General features: G+C 51.8%; 2 protein-coding genes across 2 annotated transcripts in view; one reads left to right on the top strand and one right to left on the bottom strand.

Moving 5' to 3' along the window:
* LOC144151862 (midasin) overlaps positions 1-20,365 on the top strand; it is a 142,035-nt gene that overhangs the window by 38,795 nt on the left and 82,875 nt on the right. Inside the window, exons 23-30 of the mRNA XM_077683018.1 lie at positions 4,726-4,923; positions 5,544-5,755; positions 7,332-7,454; positions 7,899-8,198; positions 8,602-8,778; positions 9,125-9,316; positions 9,389-9,559; positions 20,120-20,351. Coding sequence (XP_077539144.1) covers positions 4,726-4,923; positions 5,544-5,755; positions 7,332-7,454; positions 7,899-8,198; positions 8,602-8,778; positions 9,125-9,316; positions 9,389-9,559; positions 20,120-20,351 — 1,605 coding nt within the window. The remainder of the gene's footprint in view (positions 1-4,725; positions 4,924-5,543; positions 5,756-7,331; positions 7,455-7,898; positions 8,199-8,601; positions 8,779-9,124; positions 9,317-9,388; positions 9,560-20,119; positions 20,352-20,365) is intronic.
* On the bottom strand, positions 9,505-17,852 carry LOC144152383 (uncharacterized). The gene is made up of 4 exons (XM_077683651.1): positions 17,811-17,852; positions 16,103-16,831; positions 13,721-13,992; positions 9,505-9,661 (listed from the first exon to the last, which is right to left on the bottom strand). The coding sequence occupies exons 1-4, from the start codon at positions 17,850-17,852 to the stop codon at positions 9,646-9,648; spliced, it is 1,059 nt and encodes a 352-aa protein (XP_077539777.1). The 3' UTR covers positions 9,505-9,645.

Here is a 20,365-nt window from a genome sequence, read left to right as displayed (position 1 = left end):
TCCCAAGCCTAACTTAACTGTATCTTAAAGCGCTGTTTGTCCTTAACCTGACTTGTCTTTTAACCTGCTGGTCTTCAAACTTAACCTGAATGTGGGCTTTTTCTTAACCTCGTCGACCCAAAAAGTGAGGAAGTGAGCTTTACGAAGGTGTCCCCGACGAACCTTACGTATTCCTTTTCCCGACAAACATTGCAGGCTACAATGGCAGCTTACCGAATTTACACGATTGTAAGTCGACTGAAATGTAGGTCGACCCCTGAAAGTTGCAACTCTAAAAAAAAGAAAATGCAAGGGCCGCCTAGAAAATTGTATCAGAAAGAGAAGTTTTTCCGTCAACCCACACGGCCGGCGGCTCCACCATCAATGATTGATGCTCCCACAAGAACCGTGTGCTCGCGCTATGCGCGGTAGATGTTAAAAAAGAAAAGCTTTTGTGTAAGCACCCAGAATAACCATGCACTGTGGGTTGAGTGGGAAGAACACATTCGCTGCAATATGACAACCATCGAAGCAATCGGCAGCGGCCACTGCTGCGTGCTACCAAAACAAACAACATGGCGGCTGACGTAAGCGCCCGTGCGCGATTTCTTTTTGAGCGGCTAACCTCCCACCATCGCGTTTGGAAGTGTGCTGAACAATGTGATATGATTTGGGCTACGTTAGCGCTGCTCATTGAATAAAGGGATTGTCTAATACTCATTTTTTTTATTAGAGATGAATAAAACGCGATTCGTGTGTGTCGGAGTTGCGCGGGCGACTTTTTCACGCCCGCGCCGACGCAGCAAAGTTCTACGTCGGTATGACACTTGACGAGCGCGGCAGTGGGAGGAGGCTGACATCTTGTCCCAATGGGGAGGCGCGCTCTTCATGGCGGCAGAAAGCACTCGGGACAGCCGGCTGGCGCCACCGTCAAAGTTTAGGTGGTGTAGGCTTACCACGGTGGCGGATATTTGATTGGCGCTTTCCCTAGTGGTGCGGATGATGCTTTATAGTGTTGTTTTCGACCACATTATCAGCTCCTTTCCTGCACAAACGCCTTCGTTTGTGCTCTCAGTGATACCTTAAAGAGCGGATAGAAGCGGTCGCTGGAGCTACGCACACCTCTTCGCGGCTGGTGACGCCGCCATGTTGCCGCCGCCGATCGCGTAGCGCGCAGCATGCGGGTGGTACTCACGGCAGCGTCAGAGCAGCACATTTTCGCGAGCGGAAAACACCCCATGTGGTTCACACTTTATTTAGACCATAACCTTGGGAACAAGGGTGCAAAGCTCTCCCCACCTCGTAGCATCCCCGATTTCTCGTTTCTCTTGCCGTTACCAGCGGTAGACGGTTCGATTTCGATTCTAAGTCGACCCCCCAACATTGGATTGTCAAATTTGACAAAAAGGGTCGACCTACAATTGTGTAAATACGGTAGCTGAGATTGTAAATTTTGCATTTGGGTTGCCAGAAATTGATAAACCTGGAAGGCACGAAGCTTTTTCTGCATAGAAAAGGGCTCTGTACACAAGCTGGCTGGCACACAAACTGCCCACACGGCGAGTGGCGACAGCAGGGCGCTGTCTGCACCAAAGACCCACTTTAGGCAACCGCAGCCTGAGGCTATCGCCGCCTGCCAGAATGGAGCTTGTGGCAAAGACTGAGAAAGGGGATGGGAGTGAGGGGAAAAGTTACACCAGGGATCGTCATCCGAGCTGCTTCTGAAAGCAGCGATCAAATGTCTGCAATAATACTAAGCCTAAAGGTCCCTATGCGGACTAGTCACAGAGGGACCTGGCCGATATAAATGCTTTGAAACGGGTGCCATGGGCACTTCCTTTCCTTTTGGGTCAAGAGACAAGCCCCTGCATGGGCGGCACATGCTGATTGGTGCATTGTGTGCTAGCCTCGTTCACAGGCGCCTACCGTATAAACCGGATTATAGGTCGACCCGGTATATACAGTTAAACCTCGTTATAACGAAATTGAAGGGGCGCCGCGATTTGCTCGTTATAGCCAATATTTCGTTGTAGCCGTAGCCGACATTTACTGCAAATATTATGCATTGTAGTTACCTAAAACCATCCTAAAACAAAAAGCGGGCGAAATAGCATCTTGCCGCACGGCGGTAGTCAGAAAAAATAAACACATTCCGGAGGTAAAAAGGAAAAGTCACGAACCTACTTTATTGCAGTTCAAAACTCGTATTTCAAATAGACTTGGCTACGAAGAAGTCCGTAATTGGACGTTGATGCACCTTCCTGATGCGAGCGATGGCTCGCTCAGCAGCGGCCGCTATGTTCACGCCATCTTCGCCGCCCTCGTGCGCGGCGAAGTAGCGGCGCAGCACGTCCACCGCATCTATATAGTGCCTCCGACGCCGTCCTTAGCGCTTCCTTTCATGCCACGTGCAACAGCGTTGACGATGGACTCTCGGTTGCTCCCGATGGTGGACAGCGTACTCGTCCACACGTCAAAGTCTCTTGCCACTTTACCACGGAGTGCACCTTACCTCCCTTCGCGCCCGATGCGACGGCTTTTATCATAGCCGTCTTCTGTTCAAGCGTGATAGCCTTTAGCTTTCGCTTCCCGCCTGTCGCACTCGTGTTGTTGGAATCACGCGGGCAGTACGACGATAAAGACTGCCAAAACCCACGCACACACAACTACGCAGCGACGTCGGCGATACGAACAGGGGAGGAGGGGGGGAGAAGAAGGCGACGCAACCGCGCGCGCCGTGTGCATTGGGGCTCTTCTCGGACTCACCGCGGATAGTCCGCGGGTAGTCCGAGGATTCCCCGAAGCCATAAGGATACATGGGAAAATCGAACGTCGGATTGCTTCTCGGGGAGCCCGCGGTGAGTCCGAGACTGTAAATCGAAGGGCCCCCCTGCATGCCGTGCGCAGTGAGAGGAGGGTGGGAATGGCTTCGCGGGCGCAGCCATGGCTCAGCGTCCGCACGGCGCGCCATCCAGCTTCGCGCGCGTGGCGGGAGTTTTGAACTGCTAATACAGTTGTCGCGTCGCGCACTGTCTCAAATCCGCGTTGCGCACTGTTGTAAAATTAGCTCAAAATTTGATTTCTCGACGAAATTTGTTCGTTGTATCCCGTAACGGGCAAATTTTACCTCGTTAAAACGAGGTTTTAAATACATCGGCTTCTATGGGGACTTTCAAGGGGAATTACGATTTGCTCGTTATATCCATTATTTCGTTATAGCCCGTCTCGTTATAACGAGGTTTAACTGTAGGTCGACCCCCTACCTCGAGGTGGGAAAAGTTCACAAAAAAAATAATTCGGCACAGAAGCGCACTCACAATGTCTATCTTTATTTTCGACGCCCGTCCGTCACTGCCACTCACTATGCCTGCCGAAGTTACTTGTCCGAGCTCTCCACTCATTGTACAGTTCGCGGAGCCCGTCCGCGCATGGCCTCCGGAGCGATCGTGAGCGAAGTTCCCGGACGAAGATCCCGGACGAAGTCCGCCACTTTGTTCTCCAACTTGGGGTGCACCGCTTGACGTCCATGGAACGATCGGTTTCGGGGGTTGCACGCGCACAGCTTAGCTTTCTGGCTCCGCCAGTACCGCACACTTTTCTCCGAAACGCCTAACTGGCGTTGCGCCGCCATATTCCCATTCTGCTCGGTGACTCAATCGCCGTCAGCTTAAACGCCGCGGGGAACTGGCGTCGACTGCCGCCACTCATCTCGGAACAGAGACGTACAAAAGTGTACGCACGCACGCACAATAAACGAGTAAAAGACGAAAAACTAGAGAAAAGCGAAATCAAATAAAGGCCTGATAGTGCGAGAGAGCAGTCTGACACGAATGGCGATGGTGACGGACTGCACTTGCACATTGTTGCCAGACAACGATTTACATTCTGGCAATGACCGCTATATAAGACGCGGGGTGACTTTCGTGCGGATTTTTTTGGGAAAAAACTCGACCTATATTCCGGTTTATACGGTAGTTTGCCTAAAAAAGATGCCCTTGACAAGGGCACCTTAAGAAAGGCTTCTGAAACACATGTTGTCCTTTCCTATTGTTGTCCTTTTCTGCCCCTTACAAGAAACTACCTTACAATATAAGGTAGATTGTATTTTTGAGCACAAAAGTTCACTCATCTCATTCAGATTGTGGTCGGATATGCATTCTGCAAGCAAGCCAATTTTTTTTTAAGCCTGTGGAAGAACGTCCTGCTGTGGGGGTCCATCCAACCTGTTGCAGTTGTGTGGCCAAAAACTGACAGACAACGATGAAATTGTTACGTCGCAGCCTACTTCACTATTTTCGTGCCAAATGAGGTTTACCAAGCCGAAGGCCGTGGTTAATTTTCAAGCTTGCTTCCTGTCACTTGGTTTGTTTTGTGTATAAGCTTTGAAGGTTATATTATTAAAGAAGGTATTTTTAAATTGCTTTATACTTGAGAAAAGACCTGTTGTGGCGTAGTAACCTTGTTTACAATTTGCACATTCTTGAGTGTATCAAGTGAACAGTGGACAAGGTAAATGTCCAAAGAATTTGAAGCCGTTCTTGAGTACTGTAGCGTAGGCCATGTTTAGTGCAGGCCGGTTGGGCAGTGGGAATGACTCGAGGCTTGAAGGGGCGCTTTACGTTCCGCTTGTCTCAATACCGCCAAGCACAGTGGGCTGTCCCTCTAGGCCTGTGGTGAAATCTTAATCGGCCCAGCACTGGCAAGCTGTGTCGGCGTCATTCGGCCAACACTGGCCTCCACTTGCAGGCACCACCAGCACCGAGGAGAGCAGTGCAGTGGCCGCCCTTCGAAGCCGTGCCCTGGAGATGTTGGGAGGGCAGCTGAGGTCCCAGCTGGGCGACACCGGGCTGCCAGCCGATGCCCGGGAAGCCCTGGAAGAAGCTGACGTGCCCGTGGCCCAGGACGCCCAGGGCTTGCGGCTGGGCCCTTTCCTGCTACCCGCTGGTATGCCTTGGCCTATTACAGGACTGAATCTGCCACTGGCGTAGCCTGCACCCCTAACTTGAAAAGACTGCATTTCTGAAGGGACGTAAAGAGGGTGCCCACAAACAGATTTCTATGTGACATTTATTTTGCCCTTGCCGTTGATTTAGTGCTGTGTAATGTAATTTCATCCCTCCAGAGCAACAACTCTTTGTCTGCTGTGAAGCAGGGAAAGATTCGTAGAAATAGTTAGGGCAACATTAGCTGGGGGAACTAAGGTCATGGTGTGGGGGGCCAAGGCATCGAATCGGAGCCAATCTAGTCTGGGTCCCACGAAGCACTCTGTTTGCCTCACCATCTCTGCTTGCCGCCCGCACGTACAGTTGCAGGGCTTCCTGCCGCACTTGGAGTGCAGGAAGGCTCTGTGCATGCCCGTGGTCGAGCACCACTCCTTGAAGAGATGGCCACACCAACCATCCCATGGGCGGCACCATTGGGGAGTGTTGGAGCTTCAAAGGTCATAGGGGGCCTCCAGTGTGAAGGCAGTGCACGATGCCCCTCACCTCTTCTCCTTCCCCTGGGCGTAAATAAGGCCTGCACGCTGAAGCCCGAACGTGGCCGCACCCTCCCCGCCGTCGCAGGCCCCCTGGGGAGCTGCCCGCTGTCGGAGGCCCACCACAGCCTGCAGGCGCGCACCCCCCGGAGCAACGCCCTGCGCCTGGTGCGGGCGCTGCAGCTGGGCAAGCCCGTGCTGCTCGAGGGCCCGCCCGGGGTGGGCAAGACCAGCCTGGTGGCCGCCCTGGCCAGGGCCACGGGAAACCCACTCACCCGCATCAACCTCTCCGAGCAGACGGTGAGGGGGGGCAAGTCTCCGGGACCCATTGGCTCATGGGGTTACTCAGTGAACAAGCCAGTGAAATATTACTACATGGAGAGGTGGAACAAACACTAGGACAGTCACTTGCTGTGACTGTCTTTCTGTTAGGACAGTCAAGGATGGTCACAGCCAGTGACTGTCTTTGTGTTACTTGTTTCTACTCTCCCTGTAGCATTACTTCACTGGCTTGTTTATTAAGAAAGTTGGTATACTGGGTTTGAATTCATAGTGGTAACTTTTGTGCGCACTACACATGTACTGGTCTTCGCATCTCCTTTTCTTGTTTTTGTCCCCGTGTAGTGTGTGCAAATGGCTTTTGTCCACCCACCCGCATCTTGTGTGTGACAGAGCTCAGTTTTTTTTTTTTTTTTCCTTGATGGTTTGCACGTCTCCAAGCGCTCATCAAGGTCGTGGGATGTTCTGTTTATGTGCTATAATCATGAAGCTCCCTGTCAAAGTGATGGCTTCTGCAAGCATTGGTGTCTCTGCGCGAGTGTCTGCAATATCGCAGCTCATAAGGAGTAACTTGGCAAGGGCAGATCTCGGCTTGTTGTGAACCAGGCTGGCCATGTTGCGTGGATATGGTTGGCAGAGGCTGTGGTGTCTCAGGGAGGATACACTGGTTGCTCAGATAAAAGTAAAATACTGTGCGTAAACCTCCCTGTTATATTATTTTCAAGTGCAGTGGAATGCCAGAAGTATTTGCAAGTCAGAGGTGACTGATGGAAAGGAGTGTGAAAAAGGGAAGACAGAGACTGGAAGAGAGTGAAACTTAGTCAGTGTTCTACAATAAGCGACGCCAGTACAGAACCTTGCCCTCCTGTTCCAACTTCCCAGACATCCTACCTTTAAGTACCCCTGGTCTGAGCAACCGACCTATATACACTAGTTCAGAAAATCAAGAGACAAAGTCACTTAGAATTTCGTGAATGCATAACCAATGCAAAAAACATGTTTATTCGGTAGAAACACTGTACGCTTGGGGTTGAAACTTACACTGTAGTACACGAAATATATCACACGGTACAAAGTTGTTGTTGTTTATGGACGTTTCTGTCGCGAGGGGGAATGAAAATGCCAACACACGCACTCGGTACACATGCCTTCTCTTAAAACGCTTCCCGTTGACGACATACATTTGTGTTGCTTCCGGGGTGCTTCGAAACATTGAACCAACAACACCGGGGGGAACCTGACGCATCTCTGCCGTAAAAAGACGAGTATTCTCTTCTCACCCAAGGAGCAAAAACATTTCAGAGTAACTCGGTACAGCTTTCCAACAGCCCACAACACCTAGTAGACATACAACGGTGGCAAACTTCAACACTTGCGGCTTCTTACAAAGCCCTTATCGATTAGTAAACACCACAGACTAGTCGGCTTTTGTGACGCGCCGTTGTAGACGTCACGGCCCTTGTAGACAAATACCAACAGTGCCCTTCCTCACGTCTTGATGTTGTTGCTTGGTTACACAAACAGAGCTCCTCTAAGTACACGCTCTAGGATCGAGTGAAAAAGTGTGTGTGTGTGTGTGTGTGGGGAAACAATGCAGGACATCTCGGACCTCTTTGGTGCTGACCTTCCGGTGGAGGGGCAAGCCGTGGGGCAGTTTGCCTGGAGAGATGGACCGCTGCTGCGAGCCATGCGCGAAGGCCACTGGGTCCTGCTGGATGAAGTAAGCACGCTTTATTGGCGTCCAGCATGGCCAGGATTGCAAATGCTGCCCGAGTCTGTTTTGTTTAGTGCAGCAGGGTGTGGGGTTGCCTGTACATATCACCCTCGTTTGCACTGCAGCACCCCAGTTTTTGTACCATGGTGTGTGAGTATTGCAGCGTCAACGTTCGCTCAACACCATTTTTGAAGTTCATTATTAAACCTTTAAACGGCGGTAGCCCCTTGGGAACTGTGGTGCGAGTGTGTTTGGCACCGTCAGGCTCATAAAGTTGCCGCGAGATCGTTTCTCCCAAGTGTGGAGGTCAGCAGTTGCATAATGGGGTGTGTTTGTCCAGTGCCCCTCAACAGCCCCCCCCCCCCCCCCCCTTTCTCAAGCATGAGGCATTGTGAGCATAGCAGCTGCCGCCTGTGCTGCTGCGATATGTGGTGTGAACCCTGTGTGCAGCTGAACCTGGCCTCGCAAAGCGTGCTGGAGGGGCTGAACGCCTGCCTGGACCACCGGGGGGAGGTGTTTGTGCCGGAGCTGAACCGCAGCTTTGCGGTGTCCCGCACGCGCTTCTTCGGCTGCCAGAACCCATACCGGCAGGGCGGGGCCCGCCGGGGGCTGCCGCGCTCCTTCCTCAACCGCTTCACCCAGCTGGCCCTGGAGCCCCTGAGCACGGGGGACCTGCAGGCGCTGGCCAGGTACCTGCACCCCGCACTGCCGCCAGCCACCCTCGACAACATGGTGCTCTTCAACCACAAGGTGGGCACCCGCTCCCCCTCGTGCTCTCCCCTGGGGCCCTTAACGGCAATGAACAGGGTCATCCTTGCAGAGCATGTTGCCTGCTCTTCTTCACATAACGCGTGTAACTGGCGTTTAGGAACACATACTTGTGCGGATCCAGAGGCTGTGCTTCCGCAGTGTTTGCTACACCACCAAATCCACTCTCTGAGCATGCAAATTCGCTAGCAAGCACCCATAATTGGTACTTTGCAGAGTTTTAGTTGCACGCTTTTGTGTTTGCAGTGAGGGTTTAGGACCCTGATAACTCAATCAAATGTAGGCAGTACAGTGCTCCCTTGCAAGTAAACCGCTGGCCAGCGATTTTCTCGGGTGTGTTTCTGCTGCTGCTGCTAAGCGTCGGCCTCCTGCTCTGTGTCCCCAGCTGGCGAGCCAAGTGCAGGAGCAGAGGCTGTGGGCTGTCCTGGGGAGTCCGTGGGAGTTCAACCTGCGCGACGTGTCCCGCTGGGCCAGCCTCATGGAGCGGGGACCTGCGGAGCCAGGCGCTCACGTTGGGCTCGTCTACGCTGCCCGCATGCGCACTGCCGACGATCGGAGCAGGGTCAGTGGCAACTCTTTCATTATGGCTGGCAACTGCTCCTTATCAAAGGGTTCACCCAAGTGGTATTTGGGGATTTCCACCGCAACATGGAGCTTTTGATTTGGCAAATGGTGTATTGAGCCATTTGGCCAGTCATATAATTGTACCACATTGTACACCCTTCGGAGAGCTGTTAAGTAGACCTCCTGAACTGTTCATGTAATGGTGAAACAAATTATTGCACTGTTTGCCTAACTGTAGCAACCCTTCACATCACTCATTCTTGCTGCTGCGTAGTGCGTTGCTAAAAAAAAAAAAAAAAAGATCAGAGTGGAATTGAAGCTTGTGGCCCTTATTGTTCCAACAGGTGCTGGGCCTGTACAAGGAGGTGTTTGGGGAGGACGCCCCAGAGTGCTCACCCCAGGTACACGTGACCCCCCACTGGCTGAGCGTGGGCAGTGCCCTGCTGCCTCGGAGGGCTCCCAACCAGGATTCCCCGTCGGGCGAAGAGGCTCGGGAAGACCTGCGACTCCTCCACGTGCAGGCGCCCGCAATGGAGGTGAGCGAGATCCGCATTGAGCACCCCTGCTCCATCCACTGAGTCCACGCACCCTTGTCCTGCGCAAAACAGGGCCTTGCCAAGTGCCTGGAGAACGGGCTGGCCACGCTGCTGGTGGGCCCCTCGGGCAGTGGGAAGACGACGCTGGTCCGGAGCTTGGCCCGGCTGGCGGGCCGTCCGCTGGCCGTGCTGCCCATCGGGACGTCCACCGACGCCCTGGAGCTCCTGGGCAGCTTCGAGCAGGTGAGCTGCTGCCGGTGGCTGCACCCCTCCCTGGCCTCTCTCTCAGGGATTGTCATGTAGCGTCTGGCAGGTACACCTGTAGGCCATCACAGCGTGGTCTCCCTGGGCAGGGGGAAAGGGACGGAAGGGGCACGGCATCGTTTTCCACCTCATATCGGGACAACAGCGTGCTACTGACTTGTTGGCACGACTACTACAGGTGAAGTATCGTTAGGAAGTGGTTTAGTGACATCCGTGGATGCTGTGCCAAAGATTTCCCCGCTCCTCATTTTGAGCTCACTTCCTGCCACTGCGGGCGACACTGAGGCTGAGAAAGGTGCGAGCCTGAGGCACCATCTACGGAGCAGCGAAGTGCACTGGGCCTGTACCAAGTCCACATCTTTCTTAAAGGAGTACTGACACGAAATTTTCGTGTTACGTTTTTTTCGCTGCTATGCGTGCCTACCAGCCCACTAATCATAGAACGGCAGGTTAGACGGTTGAGTGCAGCGTAAACATTCATTTACGGCGTCGTTTATTCGTGCCAGTTTCGGTTTCGACTGAAAAACGCCGAGCGGCCGCCATAACAGGATGTATCACATGACGTCACCAGTCTTGCCACATCGCTGCTTCTCTGGAAGCGCGCGCGAGCCGCGCGCGCGCGCCCAGACCGGCCGAGGTCTTCGCCGTCCCCACAGGCCCGGGCAGCATGACGTCAGTCCCAAAACCATGACGTGTCCACACGCCCGAGCAGCGCGCGCCAACCACAGCCAGCGCGTCGGCTTTGTCACGGGAGCCCCGACGTCGGCAGTTTGGGGCAAGTAGCACATGATGTCATGTCGGCCCGCTCTGGGCTTTCTCGAGCGGGCGAAGATTAAAATGGATTTTAAATATGTTTCGCTGAACTGTTGCTGTTGAAACTCGCTGGGAGATATCTCCTGATAAAAAGGAAGCGTTTTACGTAGTTATCACAGCTTTGAAATTTCGTGTCAGTACTCCTTTAAATGAACTGGTCGCCTGGGGGGGGCCAACTTCATCTTTTTTGAAATGCTGCCTCAACTGGAGGGGCGGTTTGGTTTGACGTGTGGGACGCAAGAACAAAAAAGACAGTATGCAGGCGGGCTCAATTACTTGCCAAAGAAAAGTTAGACGTGCATGTACCAGCAGCACTTGAGATTTATAAAAGCATCTTGGATGCGCCACCTGTACCACCAAAACTTGGGTGGTTGCAATAAAAGCACCAAAGCCAGCACGGCTGAATGGCAATAGAATAAACAAAAAACACAGGTTAACTGTTTACAGCTGCCACAAGATTAACCCCCACCAGGTTTTCAGCCATGAACATGAGCCTTGCTCAGACAGCACTCCTAGGAGACGAATTCGAAGACTCTGACTGCCCAGTACTGGCGGGAAGGGCTGTTTCACCACCTGGCACGGCTGAATGACTCCCTGACCGACGAAAGTTGATCACCAAAGTGCCGGGGTCATAGTGCCTAGGGTGGAGCCAAGTTATCTCGACAGCCAAGCTGACACTCTCTTGACCACATCACCAGTGAAACACAATTAAAATTATGGGGAACACCTAAATAGAAGCAACCTTAGAACTTCAGCAGTTCAGCATGGTCTGGTTTGGCTGGCGAGTCCTTGAAAGACTGGCTAATGTGCTCCGCCACTGTCCACCCGGGGGTGGTTCGACTCAGATGTGAATGTAATGCCAATACTCAATGGCATCCATTCCTGAATGGCATTCGTTTCAAGTGTCTGTTGAGATGAATAATCGTTGTGGAGGACATTGGCGGCTTTCGAATGCCATTGAGGCACAAACGTGTCTGCCCTCGTTTCAATGCATTCACGCAATTTTCGGAAAATGAACCCTGAAAACAGAATACTCAGTTAGCATGAACTGTTTTTGACAAGCGTCTTGCCTAGTTTATTTTTCATGAAGTTAGTGTTGCAAGATTTGACGACATCATGCTCTCCACCCCAGCAATGCAGAAAGCAAACTTTTTGAACGACATTCATAATTTGTAAAGGAGAAATAAGTCTCAGAATACATTTAAAACTAAATTTAGTTACAAGTGGCAATGGTTCCTCTGCTTCGAGGGCAGCGTTCAGGGATGGAACAGGGAAAAGGAGGCATTTTGTTTGTGAATTAGCCTGAGAAGTTTTTGGGGGCCGAAGAGAAGAGTCTTTTCCTGAGATTAAACAGGAGCTGAACGTCTTCATACAATGCCAATGGTCTGCATACCTGCTGTGAGTAACAAGCCGCTACAAGCCAAGACAAGAGCCCAGGGGAATGGTGTTCCACAAGTGACTCTAAGGCCAGCAGAAGCAATGTAATGTGTTATATGCTGTGTTGTATTTTCTTTACGTCGGGTGAACGCCAGTATCGCAGAAGCTCCCTGGAAGCTGTGAAGGACAACCTGTGGCTTTTCACGGACATGTTATAAAACTGCGAAGGAATCTTCTTGACTTTCAGGTGGGCCAGAACAGCAGTGTTGGTCAGGCACCAGTGTGCCTTGACACGCTGCCGGCGCTCACAGTGCAGGAGACAGGCTCCAGGCAAGTTTGCATACGGTCGAGTGGCAGGGAGGGGGCATGGGTTACTGCAACATTGTTTTGTTTAGCCAACGCCGCCTGTATAAACAGTGCCTAACGCGTGAGCGAAAAATGGCCAAACAGCCACTCTCCTGTTGCTCTCTCCTACCCTTCCCTGCTCCGTAGCCTTCCAGCGTGCTTTCGTGTCCGCCAGCCAGCGCCGCTTCTCGGAAACTATGCAAAATAGTGGAAAGTTTGTTTAGCGTTCCCGAGGCGGCGCTCCTACGCCTTCTTGTTTTTCACCATGCCTGTCTGTCTTGGTCTGTCACTGATAAAACTTCCTTTGTCACGAAGCAAAATCCCTTGCGCTGCCGCAGGCTGATGCCGGCTTTGCGCACTTATCTATTCGGATCACAGGCCCTGAAATTTTCTGAGTGGGGCATCCCACCTCTATCCCCTCCGCATTTAGGTATTGTTTTGACCCCGCTGTTCGCACTCCGCATCGGTACGCACTTCTAAAATTGAGGACTGTACTGTAGAAGCGCCCGGACAGCGTGGCGGGATCCCAGCTGCTTATCCTTTAGTTTCCTATAATTTTCTGAAGTTTACAAGCACATGATATTATTGGAAAGTAATCGTAGAAGTGAGCGCCTGAACAAAAAACGCGCACGCAAGTTTTTCTTCTCTAAATACTCCAGAAAAAAAATATCAGTAAAATAATGGCTGCCCCAGCAGAAAATATCGTTTTTCTTGCCCAGCAGAAAAAATCGTTTTTCTGTTAGCTATATGTATAACCGACAATCAGTATGTTCTTACACTATTTCAGTTCGCCTCCGTCTTAATCTTTCGAAAAATGCAGCAAGTATGAAGCAAGCGACACGTTGAACGAGATCCCCAGTGCGCCACAGAACTAACGCCCCGTCGCGGCTAAGATGTAAGCGAAACGGCCCTTGAAGCCCAACAGGCAAGCTGACAGACACACGTCGTAGAAGTGGGTGCAGCGTTTGCGACTTGCGAGCAGTGAAGTAAGGCGAGATGTCCGCCGGCACGCGCCACATAGTGGATCAGAGCCTGAACTAAGCGTCCCTACCCTTCCCATTGAAAAGCGCGCGATGCGTCAGGCAATGTTAATACAGGCGGCGTTGGTTTAGCAAATGGTTGCAAGCTTCCGCCCTGTGTGGTATTTAGGCAGACGATACTGCTCTAAAAGGAGAAGTTGCCAAGAAACCTTGGTGTGCAATATCAAAACAAGGGGAGGATGAATGAAAAACTGGTGCTCGATTGGATAAAGTTCGTCTGGTGGATGCCGTCCACTGTCACCTGGCCGACTTGTTTGAAAAGAACTACTGCGCAGGTCTCGCATTGAACTCGTCATTGTGCGAGTAATGGCATCCCTGTTGCTACCATTGGATGTTTGCATTAGCAAGGAAGGAAGGACCGGATCAAGCGCTGCTATCTACTTAGGTCGGGAGACCTGGTAGTAATGGCTACTGGGCAGCTGAAACGGGCCTCTGTAGCAGTGCTCTCAAGTATTGTGCGGCAGCTGAGCAGGACTGTGCAAGGGACCGCACTTTTCGTCACAAGACTGCACAGACGGTGTGCCTGGCCGCTGCATTCCTGCTCCCCCTGAGAGAGTGCACTCACAAAGGCATGACTTGGTCGGCCGGGGGCAGCACTGGGGAGGCGGCGGCCAGGGGGGACCCCCGGGGGTCGGTGTCGAGCACCAGGAGCAGGGCCGGGTTGACGGTGGCGTGCACAAAGGCCACGTGCATGGCCACCTGGTGGGGCAGGGGCGCCTTGGGCTGCACCAGGGTCACCACGAACAGGGGCCCCCAGAAGAGCAGGTAGGCGGCCAGCAGCAGCCCAAAGGCACGCAGCCGCCGCAGGCCCCACCGCTCCTGCCGCTCCACGTAGTCCTGGAAGTTGAGAGGGACGAGGGATGAGGATGCATCGTATGGAGAAGAAGGGAACAAGCCGGTGGAACAGCAACTTCTGTTGCCCAACAAGGAAACACCGTGTTCATTTTAGACCTGTGTGCATGTGTCTAATGCTGCTCAGTGACTGTTCACAAATGTGGCCACAAGGACTACAAGTTGTGGTGACCCAAGTAGCTGGGCTTGGTGATTGAGTCTTTTTGCTGTTTCTTTTCTTCGCGTAATTTTATTAATAATAAGCATGCCTGCATTGAAGTTGAGAAGCCATTATTAGAGGTGGGCATTGCTTAGCATGAAGCAGTGGGCCTTGCATTGGCAAGCTCTGTGCGCCAAGGTGCTGGAGAGACCTGCTTGTCCACCCAATGTTCAAGTGCCCTCCAATGCTGCACATCCCCGTGCCATCTCACTGCATGACAACCCCAAGCACCTCGAATGGCCCAGGATCTGCAAGATAGACGCTGAAGAGCGGCAACTGTATGCACAATGCATGTATGCACAAATGAATTGGTGCGAAACCTACAAACCAAAAGTAATTTTAACATGCAAAACATCCCGCTGTGGAGAAAATTAAACCTTACGTACTGACTCTGTCGCATGAACGAAGGCTATGAGCTGAAAGAAACACGGCTTTATAGCGCCAGCCTGCCTTCACGGCCATGTAAGTCACAAAAGCAAACCTCCTTTACCCTCATGCAAAATACAGACGATATAGTCAAAATCCAGGCTGTATACCCCGGAGGGACCTACAAAGTGGACAGACACATGAAAATTTGGGTGAGTTGCATGTTGAGCCACAGCACAAGTGAAAAGATGCAGACAAAAGTGAGAGGACAAACAGCGCTTTGTTCATTTGTGTCTTTTTGGTAGTGCTGTGGTTCAACAAAAAAGGAGACAGAAAGCGGAGTGAAGAAAAAGACCTTGCTGTTGGATACCAAGGAGGAGATGACCATTTGCAAGACAGGCCGCTACAAGAACTCCCGTGGCGGGGGCCTGCTTGTGGATGTTGGGCTGAAAGCGCTAATAATGCCTCAGTGGCAGAACTGGCTGTCCACCATGGAAACAACTGTGTGCAAGGAAGATGCAGCAGACTATGTCGTCTAGAGTTCAGCACTCGGACCACCCTTGAAGAGGAGTACAGTACTGGAGGAAGTGCTGGGATACAAGTGGGGAAGTCTGCGAGCCCACATGCACGCTTCCTCTACTACAGCAGACGACATGGCAGAGGGGATTCCGATGGAAGGGGACAAGGCAGTGCCACGAGTTGGGAATGCGAGTGACAAAGAAGGCTGGTGCGTTCGTCAGCAACCAGGAGGCAACACTGAAGTGGTGGTGGAGGCCGTGGAGGATGCGGTGCAGGCCCTGGAGAGCTCCGACCGGAAGTGCAGTTGGCACTAACCAACGGCGCCACCCAGGTCGCGGACAACATCGCATCCTCCGCCACCCCTCTCCCTAGACCCAGTTTTCAAATAAAGTGTTTCTCCTCCTCCTCCTTGTACAGAGGTATCAAAGAGGCTTGTGGAGAAATGGAGTAGATGGACTTCAACAAGAACAGAAATCCATGTGGGTTTAACTTGGTCCTACTGCCATAGTGGCAGTACCAGGTTTCAGCAGTGCTGGCCATGCAAAACAAAGGGTTCAAGTGTGCTGTGCTTAGAGCATTTGGGAACAAGGCTCCCATATAGGAGCCAAAATGACAACTTTGTTATAGTAATAAAGGCCGCTCAGTAGGAGCAATCGCCGGACCAAGCAGGGACGGTCAAAGCCTCTTCAGTGTTGGCTTTTTTTCTGTTCTGGATGATGACCGGCAGTGATGTGATGGCCAATGACATCACTGCACTGCATTGTCTTGTTCGCCCAGGTGGGTGGTTGCTGTGTGTTCACTCATACATGGACACCCCACCTCAAATTCAAATTTGACGTTAATGAAGCAAGCAGCCGAAGGATATCTCCTCTTGCTTGACCATGTGGGCCAAGAGCTCGATAAGTTTATTCCTCCCCGCGAATAATGAATTTTTAGAAAATGTTGGCGACGTAAAGGGCGCGTATACACCCCGGTGGTGAGGGGGAGGGAGGGGGGAGCGTATAGTAGCACCTGCATGGTCCTGTCCCCGGGCGCGGACACCATCATCGCGGTGACGAGCGAGGCGACGCGCGCGGCCTCGACCTTGGAGCGGCACAGGTCCCGGTGCAGGCGGCGCAGGTGCATGGCGGTGAGCAGCACGCAGAACGCGTTCACGCCCACCCACAGCAGGCCGAGCACGTAGTGGGGGCCCGGCTGCACGGGGCACAGGTGCGCGGCGCGCGCCCCGGCCAGGAAGGTGGGCCCCAGCTGCACCGTCAGGGAGGCGAACCACACGAGGAACAGGGCGAGCGCCAGGCACTGCGGCGAGTCCGGCCCGCCGTCGCTGAGCACCCAGGTGAGCAGGTTCACCGTGGACACGGTCACCAGCAGCAGGAAGGCCGACTCGAGCACGGGGCAGCGCGGGGGCGGCCGCTGGCACAGCAGCAGCGCCAGCCCCAGCGGCAGGAGCAGGCCCGCGCGCGTGCAGTCCACCAGGCCCTGGTGGAAGAGCAGCCCCTGCGCCCAGCCGCGCCGCCGGGCCGCCACCTGGCCCATGAGCAGGCAGTTGGCGCCCATGCCCAGCGCGGCCAGCGCCAGCAGCAGCGCCGCCTCGGCCGCCGCGCCGCCCGCCCAGGGACCCGACCACGGGCCCCCCGAGCACGACGAGCTGCCGTTGCCCGCCGACGACGCCACGCTCACGACCGGGACGACGACGACCACGACGCCGCCATGACGCTCCTCGCGACGGGAGCAGGGATGCTGGGGATGAGGGATGCGCAGGAGTGCATCATCCTTGCGGGAGAGTCCCCTGGCGCCGCTTGCGGGAAGCGTTATCGGGAAACGTGTCGCCGAAAAAGTGATGGCTTCATCGCGCGCCGCACGACCTCTCCCGCCCCCTGGTGGACGCCTTCTTGGCTCCCGTTGTTTGCTTGGCCTTGGTTGCGACGCGAAGTACACTTTGCTGCTTTGCGCGCGGCGAATGGGGAGATAGAAGGTACAATGGATACGTTGTTGGCTGTAAAATGATGTTGCGCGCCGTGTCTCTGCTTCTATAAAGACGTTTAAAGAAGAAATGGTGGTTTGTGTGTCGTAACATTTATTTGTGTTAAGTTTTCTTTATTCTGCAAGCAAATAATTCGAAGTTTTCTAAATCACGTAGTAGAAAAAAAAAACACCCAAGCAAAAAAAAAAAAAAAAGCGGCGTCGTCGTACCCGCGTACATTATAAATCAATCTTTGAAGTGAGTTTCTCCAAGAAAGGAGGCCCAATGCGGTAGCGTAGTCGGTACGGCAAGGAAGTGTTGCTCCGCTTTGTCAAGTTGTTAAGCCTGCGTTAAAACTCCATGTGACCGGTAAAAAGCGCAAAGGCTCGTGGCTAAATTGTGTTCTCCGTGGAGTCCCACCATTTCCGGTTCGAGAGCTCTCCTGGCCTCCCGTGCTCGCGTGTGTGGTTGTTGCTTATCTGTTTCCACCGAAAAAAAAAAAAAACAACGTTCATGTATCGCGCATTCAATGAATAACAACGATTGAACCTTTTAGGGGGTTTATCTGAAAGGTAAGTACTGTGTGACAAATAACACGCACACGCGCGTGAAAGCCGCCGGCGTGCGGGAGTCGGGAGAGCTTTCGAATCGGAAGTGGCGGGAGCAGATGACGTACCCGTGAGCCTTTGCGCTCTTTACCGGTCACCTATTCGAATTTGGAAATCGGATAGTCTGTTGGTTTAGGGATGAACCCACGTGAGCGGAGCTAGCCTTGCCGTACAGCAGGCTTCTCCACATTCCCGCGAGTCATGCGGTGGAGCCAACGGGCGGAACGAAAAGTACTACAACAATCCTTAAACTAGGAATATTTACTGTGCTCAATAACTGTAACAAGCAGTCTTTTTCTCTATTTTATTTACGCTTGTAGAATTTGCTTTATTTCATCGGATATCAGAGCTGCAATCTAGCTCGTGTGAAAACGAAACCGGGTTTGCTTCGCCGCATGGTCCGATTGTGCTGTGGGACAGCTTCTCCTTAGGAGCGATGTCTTAGTGAGTGGATAGCTCAGTGTATGTTTCGCGTGAATGCTGGGAAGTAAAAGTGCCGCGCAGTGGATGCTTTCGTTTAATATTGTCACAAGCTGGTGTTTTGCTTTCCCAATGGGCAATGTTGGCATAGGACTTGGTGTGTTTTAAATGCACAATAAAGGTGGAACACCATGTGGGACATATCAGCTACCTCGCATACCATGTCTAGACAAGCCACGTGGTCATCATAAACAGCTGCTTATTGCACATATGAATATACAGCTTTAGTGCTTTCGTTTTGCCTGGAATGCAATGGTTAGGTGAAATGCACAACTTACTCAAACAAATGAAATTTGTTCTGCAGCCTTAGTATAGTTATCAATCAGCTGCTAGGAACGGTTAACTGGCATTTTTTATTAATCAGTGAACTCTTAGTTTACTAAACATTGATAGGTTGTGTTAGCTGAAATCATTTAATATTATAGAAAGGAATTACTTATTGGTTTTTGTAGTTCCTGATGAAAAGTCTTCAAGGTGCTTTTTTATCATTGTTAGATTTCACAACTAACCCTCCCCAGGTGTTGATTGCCACTGGCTTTACAAGTAGCTGTACGAAGCTACCATTGTAGGCACATCTGAACAAACATCAAAGGATCTGCAGATGCAATTGCACTAACTATTACTACGCTGAACGTTGAGGAACTTCAAAGAAACTTGGATGACTGAAGAGAAAAAAAAAATACTAGAGAGTCGTTTTACAAATTAAACCTGTATTTTGTCTGCACGTACTTTGTCATTTCTGTCATAATTGTTTGTCTAATCATCCTCTTAGCTTTCACTCACACGACATGAATCTTCAAGGTTAGATCATATATGTGCATGCGTAAAGTTTAAAGTCTTGTCACTAAGGCTAGTGGTTCCATGTGAGTGGGAGACCAGCCTTTATTATACAGGACAGCAGACAACAAACACACTTTGAAAACTCCCGCCCGCAGCGTCGCACACCAGATGTCTGGGGTGTTGCCTAGCAATGCGTTTTCTTGCTTGCATGGTGTTATTTCCCGCTATGACCTCGATTGAGAGGCTTCACACTCAGACAGAATGACGTTGCCTAGCTACACCCTTTACTTTTATTACCAAGCTTTGTACACCTACGACATCAACCTTCAAGGCAAGGGCACACATTGACGTTCTAATGTTCACTCTTTACAAGCACCTAAAGTGCTTGTAAAGGGTGAACATTACTAGAACAAATTGTTGTCAATAAAAACACGAACATTTTAACCAGGCTTTTGGGGGTCTCCATATGTAAAATGTTCAGGGTGTTCGGGATTGTATATTACTGCCATAGTATATTCCACATAGATTGTAGGTATGAGAGCTGCTAGTTTAAATCCAGTTGTGGCTTTTCAGGGCTGGCAAAGCAGCCAATCTGTTTGCACACATGGATAATGGAGATGTGAAAGGATAATTTGGCCACATTCTTTTGAAACAATCTGGGCTGCACATAGCTGTTGCCCTGAAAGGTGTTTTTACAACTAAAGCATGTTCACCCAATGGTGTTTCAGTGGCAAAGTTTTTAAAAACTGCTTGATGACACTTGTTCCTTATATTCGCAATTTAAACTCCTGTCCTGACTGTAAGCCAACAGTACAAATAAATAAACATGTAAATATGCTTGTCTGACTGAAATGTTCATGTTGACCGAGATTCTCATGTACTTATACAGGGCCCATTTTTCTGGAATTCATTATTAAATTAAGCTGACAATGCAGATGGTGCTTCCTTTTGTGAAAGTGAAAATGCATGCGTGTCGAGGTTTCAGCGCATGTTAGAGGTCCTCAGGTGGTCAAAATTAATCTGGAGCCCTCTGCTGGCAGCGCTCATCTAGGTGTAGCTTCGGCGTGTCAAATCACCAATCAATCATTTGGTGCTGCCGTTTATTCACTGATTGTGAACGGCACTGAAAACACTTTTATTCGGCGGCATATGAGGGATCTCGATGCATGGCTGAGCTTGCACACGATGTCCATCCAGGTGGACCTGGTCAAGAAGTTCAAGCGGCTCCTTGCGTCGGTTGACGGGCAGCTGGACGGGCTCCTGAGGCAGGCGGCCGAGAGAAGGCAGATGGGCCATCGCATGGAAGAGCTGCTGGGCCTGCGTTGCAGGCTGCGCGAAGCCTTGCCCCCCAACGAGGCTCGGCCCACCGACGTGCTCAAGGGCGTGAGGCACCTCCGCCAAGTGCTCGGCGGCATCCTCGAGTCGGAAGGCAAGCCTTTCTGT

Source organism: Haemaphysalis longicornis, unplaced genomic scaffold, assembly GCF_048455015.1.
Source record: "Haemaphysalis longicornis isolate Haplotype H1 unplaced genomic scaffold, Haemaphysalis longicornis Haplotype H1 scaffold_9, whole genome shotgun sequence".
Classification (NCBI taxonomy): Eukaryota; Metazoa; Arthropoda; class Arachnida; order Ixodida; family Ixodidae; genus Haemaphysalis; species Haemaphysalis longicornis.
Note: the sequence above shows the minus strand (reverse complement) of the source record. Positions and strands in the feature narration are given on the sequence as shown.